General features: G+C 59.5%; 1 protein-coding gene across 1 annotated transcript; it reads right to left on the bottom strand.

Moving 5' to 3' along the window:
* Positions 1 to 9,087: 9,087 nt before the first annotated feature.
* On the bottom strand, positions 9,088 to 9,813 carry TRNP1 (TMF1 regulated nuclear protein 1; the record flags this gene model as incomplete). Its single annotated transcript, XM_084242730.1, has 1 exon — positions 9,088 to 9,813. The coding sequence occupies one exon, from the start codon at positions 9,811 to 9,813 to the stop codon at positions 9,115 to 9,117; it is 699 nt and encodes a 232-aa protein (XP_084098856.1). The 3' UTR covers positions 9,088 to 9,114.
* Between the last annotated feature and the right edge of the window lie 388 nt (positions 9,814 to 10,201).

Below are 10,201 nucleotides of genomic sequence, written 5' to 3'. Positions count from 1 at the left end.
CTCGGACCCTGGCCAGTAGGGGCTGGGCCGCCCCAGAGCCTGTGGAGGTCTTGACAGGAGACAGCAGCCTGTGCGGGGTGGCCCAGCATGCCGCGAGCTGGGCCTCTGACTCAGACCCTGAGTGAGAGCCCTGCGGGCTCAAGGCCGAACTGGGTTCCTGACAGATGGACCCTTCACACTTTTGGACTAGCATGATTGGGGGGGGGGGGGGGCAGGGGCTATTTCTCTTGAGGGTCAGTTGCCTTCAGGAGGTAAAGCATTTTGGGGTGGTAGCCTCCATGCCTATGGTCTTGGTTGATTCCTGTGGCCTGAAAAGGCTCTTTTTGGCTAGGACCAACCTATAGTGATCCCAGCCGCTCTGGGGGCCTGCAGGCCACACAGCGGCTAAGGTGTGGTTTGTTAAGGGAGCTACCCACTTTCAGTCTGGTTGGTCTGACCTGGCTAATCACTGAGAAGAGGGAAACTGAGGTATGACGCCGCTACCAGGACTGGGAGAGAGAAAAGTTGAATTCAGTCCCTGACTCCCTACTCGGAGCTGTCCGGCCAGCAAGGGCAGGAGCCAAGCAGCCTGGGGCAGGTCACGGACCATGCGCCTCCCTGTGTGTTGCTTCCTGCTGCCGGAAAGCTTGCTCTTCAGGGGATACCGGCCTGATAAGGGACCTCACTTGGACCAGGGGAGCCCTGACCCATCTCCTTTTCCGTCCTAGATTTGTTACTATTTTGCACTCTTAGCACCTGCCAATAAAGATTGTCCACACTGAGTCGAGCACCAAGTTTTCTCCCTGGAGGACCTTCCCTGCCGTGGCAGCCGGCTGCCTCCCCAGCCTGAGTGTGGCTTGCACTATGGGAGGGGGTTTCTGGCTGCGGGGGTTGGGGAGAGGAGGTCTGAGTCCTTGACTGTGGCTGGGGGAAATCCCTCTCCTTCCCTCACTGTCAGTCCCAGCCTGAAATTGTGCTAAGAGCTCAGGTGCACACGTGTGACTCACACCTTCACGTCGCGTCCCTGGTTAAAGAGTGAGTATGTCAACTTTTTTTTAACCTGGAATCCTAATGACTGTGTACTTAGCCTCACATTTCAGTGCTCAGGGCTGCTTGACCCCCAGCTCTGCCCAGCGTACCCCACGCATTCTCAGGAAGCAGGTACAGAACAAGCTGGGCAAATCTGGAGACCCCTCCAGGCAGGGGTCCTCCCTCCCTCACCACCAAGTGCTGAGGGCACACTGGCTTGTTCTGAGCAGGGCCAAAGGGTCTCCTTTCCCAGCCCGGCCGGGGGGAGGGCATGCCAGCTGTCTGGGAGTGAATGTCAGGGAGCTGTTCCCTCCGGGCATCAGCCAGTCATGGTCTTGGACGCTGCCCACTGTTTACCCAGCCTCTTTGATCCAGGGATTGCATAGCCCTTAACATATTCATCCTCATTAGGGGCCTCTGAAGTGGTAGCTTTGATGGGTCCAGCCAGGGTGGAAAAAACAAGGCCGCAGAGGAGGCCCCAGGTCGCCAGGTGAGTCCTACCACCTTACCTGCTCAGTGGGTCCCTGTGGGTGTCCCAGCGGCTACTGCTGCTGGCTTCAAAGTGACCAGAAGGGTAAGTAGAAAGGCTTATCTTTGCCTGATGACCTAACACAGACCACCCAGGCCGTGCACACCCAGCTAGGGTTCTGGAAAGGGACTAAGGTTGTCCCAGCTCCTGATTCAGACATGACGCAGTGCTCACCACATAAGCACACAGGCTTAGCTGGTTGGGTGAGGAGTGGGGTTCACCTGAAGGTGAGTGTTTAGAGGGTACGAATATCAGAGGCCTGTGTGGGACGTGTGTACACGCTACCTCAGCCTACCTGTGCCAGCTGCCCCTCTAAGAGCTGGGGAGACACCAGCAAACAGAAGACCAAGACAGCTGCCCTCATGAAGATTACATTCTAGTGGGACAGAGAAAAATCAACCAGATAGCTCTTAGGTCAGCAATGCTGAAAAAGGTGTAGCAAAGGAGTCTAAGTGCTGGAGATTGCAGGACGTCAGGGTGGACTTCATTGAAAGGGCAACACTGGAACCAAGACTACAAGGCAAGGAAAGCGAGGCACGTGGGTGTCTGAGGACAAAGCATCTGGCAGAGGGGAGGCGTCTTGCCGGGCACGGGTGCTGCAGCCAGCACCCACGGGCAGCAGAGGTGGAGACTGGGGGCAAGGATTTCCAAGACAGTAACCATTTCCAGAGTGCTCTGCTCTAGGCCAGGCGCTAAGTGCTTCCCTATCTGCATGTCTCATTTCATCCTCACCTGCCAGGAAGAGCAAAGATTTTTTTTTTTAATATTTTGTTTTATATAATTCTTACATCATTTTTCATTTGGAGCAAGATATTTTAGACAAGGAAACAGAAGCCAGGAAAGTCAGAGGTTTGTCTGAGTCCAGAACCGTTGCTGTTAGCCCCGCACCATCCTGCCCCTACACGGTCACTGACTTCACACGGATGACACTCGACCGTCCTGTACATGTGTGACGGGGCAGGTGACAACTTGTCATCTTGTGACATTTGCCACTATGTATGGCCATGGCAGCATCGGGCAGGGTGCCAAGATGTACATTTTCTCGACGCGCACACGTCAAGAAAGCCATGGCTTGTGGGGACCGTGCCAGAGGCCTGTGGCAGCAGGCATGCCTGTGGGCGTGTGGGAGGGGGTGCAGGGTTTCCGGGCGTGAGAGAAACACTCAGTGGCTGGCATTGTTCCTCTGCTGGATAATTCCCGCAGCCATCTGAGAGGGCTAGAGAGGCAGGAATCAAGAACTGGGAATCCGAGCCAGACAGGGGAAGGCTAAGGGAGGAAAGCCCCAGTCCCACCCTTACGGGTGGGGGAGCCGAGAGGGAAGATGCATTGCTCTGATCTTCTGGGAACAAGATGCACCCCTGGGTTGTCCACTCCCATCCCACTCTCCACCCTTCTCCGAGCTCTGTGCCCTGGAGTGGCTGACTTTCATGGACTGGGCATCAATAGCACCCTTGTTCCCTGCCTTCCCTGTTGGGTTAGGCCAATGAGAGTCCCCAGAAGGTTGGAGAGAGGAGAATGGGGTGTTTTTTCCCCTGCTCCCTCCCCACCAGGTTGCCATGGTTGGCTACATGTCTCAGAGGCCACGGATGCGTCAGGGGGCCCCTCCACTGCACTCTGAACTCCGAGTCACCAGCCCTGCTCGTTGTAAAGGCTCCTCACTGTGGCGAGCCCCTAGAACGGAACACCTCTTGTTAGTTTCTGCAGCCCAGCCCACAGCTTTGGAAACAGCCCCTTTCTGAAACTTCCCAGTGTGTCCTGTCTCCTGCCAGGGCCCGGACTGACAAACAGGCCCCTGCACACGGTGGACAGTGTCGGCGTAGTCCCCAACCTTCCTCCAGGGATCAGTTGTCATAACAAGTTCACCACCTCCTTGGGGGTGTCATCCAATCCCATCCCCTAGCTTCCTCATCACATCCTGAATCAGGAGGACTTCCTGGAGAGGGTGGGCTTGGAACCAGGTGAAGGGAGAAATCAGCCTGAAAATCGGTCAACAGGCCCGCAGTGCCAAAGAAAACTGCTCAAGGAACTGGCAACTTAAGAGTCTGACAGACACCAAGGAAGGGCAGCGAGGACACCTGCAAAGTAAACCTCAGAGCCGCACGCAAGTATCTCACGTTGCTGAAATTTATTCCTCCTGAATGTACAATCCGGGGACTGACTCAGTGCACGTTCGTTTTGCGGAATTCTACAAGTTCTGGGCTGCGTGAGTAAATGTGCCCCCTTCCCTCTAGCGTCAGGATAGATGAATAAATGTGCATCATTTTTTCATTGAAAACTTAGCTTAGACTATGTTGCCACCACCTCTTCTCAAGAAAGGGGTCCCCCCAAAAGCTGGTCATCTTCCGGAGAGGCCACAGGCGCGCTCCCACGCAGACGGCAAGGACAGCGCGCGAGGGACACGAGGGATTTCTCAGACCAGGGTTTTCCCCTCAAAGAGGACTCCCAGCGCTGTCAGACTGAGGGGATCCGGCTACCAAATGGGGGCGCCTGATGATGCTGTGATCGTGTAAGAACGATGGCTACATTTTTAGAAGAAATCCTTTGTTTTCACGTCGGCAAAGTAGGCTGCACCCCTAGATGATCTGACCGTCTCAGAACCTGCTGTGACACCGCACTTGAGAGCCAAAGTCCAATGTGACACATAGGAAGAAATTCATAGTACAGGCAGCTCCCCCAGAATCCAGGCCCCTGCCCCTGTAAAGCCAGGGGCTCCTGGGAAGTGAGGAGAGCGCCGAGGTGGTGCAGGGGCGACTGCAGAAATCTTCCTGAAAGGGGAACCCAGGGAAGAATCCAGGAGCGCAGGTCCGGGTAGAGGCTCGAGAAGCCGCAGAGGAGAAGCTGGAAAGGATCATTTCAAGAGCTTTAATCACCTCCTTCCCGCAGCCGCCCAGCCCCACCCAACTCTTCAATATCTCCCTCCTTAAGAGGGGCCTTGGAGGGGGTGGGGGCTCTGGGGGGAGCCAGAGGTTCCCTGGGGCCTCGGTGCTTGGCTGGGATCCCCACTGGTCTGAGCAGCTGGAATGGAATGTTCCTGGGATGAAAGGCCAGTCCCCTCCTCCACCTCTCTCCTTATGGGGCGCCCCAGGGCCTAGGGCGGGAGGAGAAGAGGGACGGGTTCTGGGACTCCTGATATGGTGATGCTTTGGAGGAGAAGGGAAGGCCCCTCGCTGGGGGCTCTGTCCCAGCAGTCCCTCCCGGAAACATGAGAAGTCTGCACTATGTGCTCGGTACTTAGTGTGACTTCACATTTACTATTCGGAAGTTACCTCCCGCCTAGCTCCCTTAATACAAGAAGAATTGGCTCAGAGAAAGGAAGCCATTTGCCCCCCTCTCTCGGCTAAGAAGTCCAGGCCAGAACTGAGTCCCAGGAGTCTCCAAACCTGGGACACTTGCTGCCCCATGACAGAGCCTGCCACCCTCCTCCTCCGCCACCCCAAGCAGGCCAGCTCAGGGGTGCAGGGAGGGGAGGCAGCCCTTTAGAGCAAGCCCAGGCCCGAAGCCGCCTTGGACTGCCCTTACAAGGCCAGGTGTGCTGACTCAGCCTGACTCATCCCCAAGAGCCCAGACAACCCAGATGGGGAGCCAGCCCCTGGGGTTGTGCCGACATTTTGGGGTGCTATCCCTCCAGCATCTCATTACATCCCTCCCCAGAACTAACAACCAACCAGGAGTCACTGTACCTAGACTTAAAGATGAGAGCCCAGAAATACCAGCAAATGGAGCCTCATTAGCCCAATGAATGAAAAGCTACATACATAGTCTAAAGTCTACGAGATCCCCTCTGGCTGGTTCTATGTCCTTGGGCAGGATCCCTGCCCTCCCTGACCCTCGCTTTCCTCATCCCTGGGCATGGGGATACTAACGCTGGCTGTGCAGAGCAGCTGGGAGCACTGAAACAGATTATGGATGTAAAGTGTTTATTTAGTCCAGTGCCTGGTATAGAGAAGGTGGCTCGTATATTATTCCAGAGCCACTGATTCTCTCCCCCTATCACTCCTGGTCAGGGTGTATAAGAAATAGGTTGGGGGGCCTCCCCGGTGGCACAGTGGTTGAATGCTGGTCTGCGAAGCTGCCCGCAGCCTCTGCAGCGCTGGTTCGATAACCCAACCGCCAGGTGAGGGTCCCACATGGTGCGCAGACCTCTCCTGCCACCCACTGCTCCCCTCAGCAGTGTACTTCCGTCCTTCTGCCTGTTCTGCTTCCCGCTCTGGCTCTGGTGAATTCTCTCATCCTCCCGCGCTTTGACTGTACCCAGTGCTTGTATAAATAAATAAATAAATTTAAAAAATAGATAAAGTTCATTAAAAAAAAAAAAAAAAAGAAATAGGTTGGGGAGGGCCACCCTGGTGGCGCAGGGGTTAAGTCCCAGGGCTATTGCCAGCCACTGTGGCACAGGTTTGCTCCCCCTGCCAGGGATGGTGCAGCAGGCCTCTCCTGACTCACCTGCTGCTTCCCTCAGCAGTGGATTTCAGTGGATCTGCTTGTTCTGTTCCCCACTCTGTCTCTGGTGAATCCTCTCACCCCCGGCACCTCTGGCCCACACCCCAGTTCTTGTATGCATAAATGCTCAAAAAAGATATATAGGCTGGGGATCTCACAGCTTTCTCAAACACCTATTCCCCTGCCCTGACTACAAAGCCAGGAGCCCCTCCTTCAGCTACCAGAAGCCAGGGTAGCGGGTTTTCCTCTGGGAGGTGGGCCTGTACAGACCGTTCGCCGCAGGCCTGCAGCATCTCACCATCAGGCCACCTTGGTTCCCAGGACAGGGCGTTCTGTTAAATTATCACTGTTAGAAATCTGTGAGGCATGAACTGAAGATAACAGAAGCAACCACTTTCCAGGAATGTCTTTCCTGATGGACCTTTTCCCAGAGATTCAGGGCCCTCCCCAACCAAAGGGTCTCTCTGCATTCCTCTAAGTGACCACTACCGCTGGACCCGTAAAGCTCAAGGTCCAGGAAGCCTATGCCACCCTGCACCCCACCGTGCAAGAGGCTGGTTGGGGCCAGGGACACTAGGGAACTGAACCAGCTCCAGGCCACGCCCCCAAACCCAGGACATGGCCCCACACCGCCCTCTGGTGGCAGCACTCAGAGAAGCCCTCCCAAGGCCGGGACCAGCCAGAGAGGCACAGGGGAGCTCCCACAAGCCCCTGACTAGAAACCCCAACTCGCCTCCCAAGTCTCAGATCCTCTCATTTTCCATTTCTGAGGCCCCAAATTCACTACTGACCACCCATGTTCTCGAGATCCCCTATACTCTGCCCAGTTCCTCGGGATGGGTCCATCAAGCAAGTGTGTCTCTTTCCCAGGTGCTAGTTATTTGTCTTAAACAGTCCTCCCCAGAGGGTCCCCTGTGTTGGTGACCGCCAGGGGAGACTGCCCGGAGAAGGGCTGCAAGATACAGCCCTCAAAAGCAGAAACCCTCTGCTCAGGGATGTTATTGAGCCCCAGGACTGCAGTCAGCAATGCTGGCTAACTGGAGCAAATGCAGCGTCCTGGAGAGGGCCTGGGGTGGGCCAGGCAGGTCTGGGGAGGGGGCTTTCACTACTGGGCTGACAGAAGTGGGCAGAACTTGAGCCAGGGACTGGGGTTCAAGTCACCAAGTGTTGCGTGGCCTGGCCTAAGGCCTTGGTGAGAAGCAGTGGGACATCTGGAAGTGGAGGGAGGGGACAGACCTGCCCACCGAGGACATCAGGACCATCTCCATTCCCCCCAACATAGATGCACACAGCACCGTCTCCAGCAAAAGCCATCTCTAAGTCCCTACCACGCCCCTCCAAACCAGGACAGAGCTGATTACCAATAAATCCCAGAGAAAGGCAAGGCTGCGATGGCAGGAAGCACTTTACACCATTAGCTAAAAGCTTCTCTGGACCAAGTGCGCTTCCCCTGTGCAACCCAGAAAACAAACAGCCCTGGCAGCTGTCCAGCGCTGCAGCCAGAGCGCCTCACTGCACCTCCAGGAAGCCCTTGTCCTCTCTGGGCCTCTAGACGGCAAATGACCCAAGTGGCTTCAGCAGCCTCTCCCTCCCTGGGAAGGCTAGAGGATGCCAGGGGTCTCCACTGCTCCTCCGGTGCCCGTGTTCTCTCAGTCTGAGATGTCCTCCTGGACTTCTCTTTCCCAGCAAAGAATGGGTTGAGGAAGGCCAGGTGTTCACTGAGCAGCCAGTCCCAAATCTTGGCCCAGAGGGAGAGGAAAGGCGGTGGGACGCGGCTCAGGGGAAAGCCCCTGGCTCTGCCTTTCAGGGTAGAGCAGGATTGTAGGATTAAACCAGATTCCCATGACTGCCATTCTCACCCCCTTCTCCCCACCCCAAGCCCACCCTGGAGAGGGACTGAGGCCGCTGGCCCACGGAGGGGACAGAGTTGTTCTAGGGCACACAGCAGATGGACGGACACCCTCTCTAGCCCCTGCCTTGGGCAGGGAAGGACACACGGTGTCCTGGCACACACATAGGCCAGAGGCCTAGTTCTGTCCCTCAATGGCATGTGACCTTGCCACTCCGAACTAAGGACTAGAACTCACCAGCAAAAGCAGTGGCTGTTTCTAGGTGTGACTTAAGAGAGTAAAACAACCTTCTGTGACTTATAGAGAAAGAAGGACTCTTGCTCTGTCAACCTCAGCAAAGTGCTCCCTGGAGGTGAAGCACCCCCCACCTTCCCAGACTGCCAGTGAGGCTGCAGTGAACCCAGCCAGCAGATCTCATTTCAGATCTGGCCCTTTAAGGCCCCCCTCTCTAGAAGTCGATTACATACCTGCCCCTTGGGGCCTGTTAAAGGATGTCACCTGGCTCCATCCCTGGCAGGGCCATCTCAGAGGTTGGGAGGGGCTGGCCCTAGGAGAGCCGGTAAGGCCTGACAGCCGCCAAACCCCCCCCCCCCCCTGCTTATCTGAATCAGGCTGAACTAGCAAAGCTGCCTGCGTTCACGAGAAAGATCTATGCCCTAGGAGGGACCAAACTGGAACAAATCCTCAACCTCTCCGAGATTCCACCTCCCTAAATGGGGAAAGGGATCTCCGAAGAATCCAGTGGCACTTACTGTGCCAGCAGCCACCCATCCTGCACCCGCATTCCATCCGCAGCAGGTATGGAGCCTGGCGGCAGGCAGCAGCGCCTCAAGGGCAAGCATCGTCTTACAGCCCCACACCCCCCCACCCCGAAAAGCAGCAAGCGGGTGGGGAGCTGCTGAGTCAGCACCGCAGGCTCCACTGGCCAGAGTTTGCCGCTGGACCTCCTGGGATCTAAACACCCTCAATTTGTCCAACTTTATAATGGGGACTTGATGCTGCCCCCTCGCTCCCGGGCAGTCTGGAGAGGGCGCAGTGGAAATGGGCTTTAGCAGGGTCCCAGCAAAAGACTCCGGGCCCCAGGGAAGGGAGATTAGGGACCCCGCACCACCCCGCTCCGCACCCCTCGGACGCACCAGCCAGGAAGACCGCACCTCAGCCTCCTTTACGGGGCTCCCCGGCCCCCGAGCGCGTCTCCCTGCGATCAGCCGGTCCATCCGCGTCCGCCATCCGTCGGTCGGCACCTCGGCGACGGCCCGGGGGGCGGCCGGGGACCCGCGGCCGAGGTCAGCGCTGCGGGGAGGCGGGGCCGCGGGGTGGGCTCCGGCGGAAGGGGGAGTCGGGCTCCGGGCCGTGGCCGCGCCGCAGGCGCCCGGCGCCCCAGGGCACGCAGCCACCCAGGCCGAGCGCCGAGGCGAGCAAGGCGGGCGGGCGGGCGCGGCGGCCGCGGCGCTGGCCCTTCTTGAGGCGCGAGCCGTGCGCCGCCAGGTACAGCTCGGCCTGCGCCACGCCGCCGCCCAGGCGGCCCAGGCTCTCGGCGCGGTGCGCCAGGCGCAGCTCGGCCGCCAGGAAGACGCGGTGCAGCTGCAGCACGCGGCTCTCCAGCTCCGACACCAGGCGCCGGCGGCCCTCCACCTCCAGCAGCCGCCGCCGCGCCTCCGCCAGCTCCAGCGCGCGGCCCCCCGCCCCCGCCCCCGCCGGCCCCGGGGCGCCGCCCGCCGGCCCCGCGCCCCCAGCGCCCCCGCTAGCGCCCGGGCGCCAGCGCTGCAGCTCCTGCCCCTCCGCCGAGCTCGCCGGCGCCGGGGCCGCCGCGGGCGGCGGCGAGGCCTGGGCGGGGCTGGGAGTCGAGGTCGGAGTTGGCGGCGCGGGCTCGGGGGAGGGCGCGGGGGAGGGCAGGGGCCCCCGGGGCGGCGGCGGCGGGGACCCGGGCTCCGCCGTGCCTTCCTGGGCCCCCGGGCCGCAGGCGCTGATGCGGCAGCCCGGCATCCCCCGCCCCCCCGGCGGTCTGCAGCGCGCGGTCTGCGGGGCCCGCGGGCCGCCCCCGCGCGGGGGAGGATGGACACGGCGCGCGCGGAGAAGCGGCCGCAGCCCCCACGCCGGCGCCGCGCCGGGGCGTTTATAGGGCGCGGGGCGGGGCGGAGGGCAGCACAGCCAATCAGAGGCCGGCGGTCCCGGCCCCGCCCCGGCCCCGCCCTGCGGGGCGTTCCCAAGCCCCCGCCGGTCGCCGGTCCCTCGCCTGCCGGGCCCGCCTAGGGCGTCGGGGCCCGTCCAGTCACCCCCGGATTTGGGGTGGGAAGGAGACCTCACCGCCCCTGGTCTGGCCAGAGCCCTGAGCAGGTGGCCCCCAGGAGGCAGGGCCTCCAGCCCCGCCTGC

The sequence above is a fragment of the Talpa europaea genome, assembly GCF_964194135.1.
Source record: "Talpa europaea genome assembly, chromosome: 9".
NCBI classification, from domain to species: domain Eukaryota; kingdom Metazoa; phylum Chordata; class Mammalia; order Eulipotyphla; family Talpidae; genus Talpa; species Talpa europaea.
Note: the sequence above shows the minus strand (reverse complement) of the source record. Positions and strands in the feature narration are given on the sequence as shown.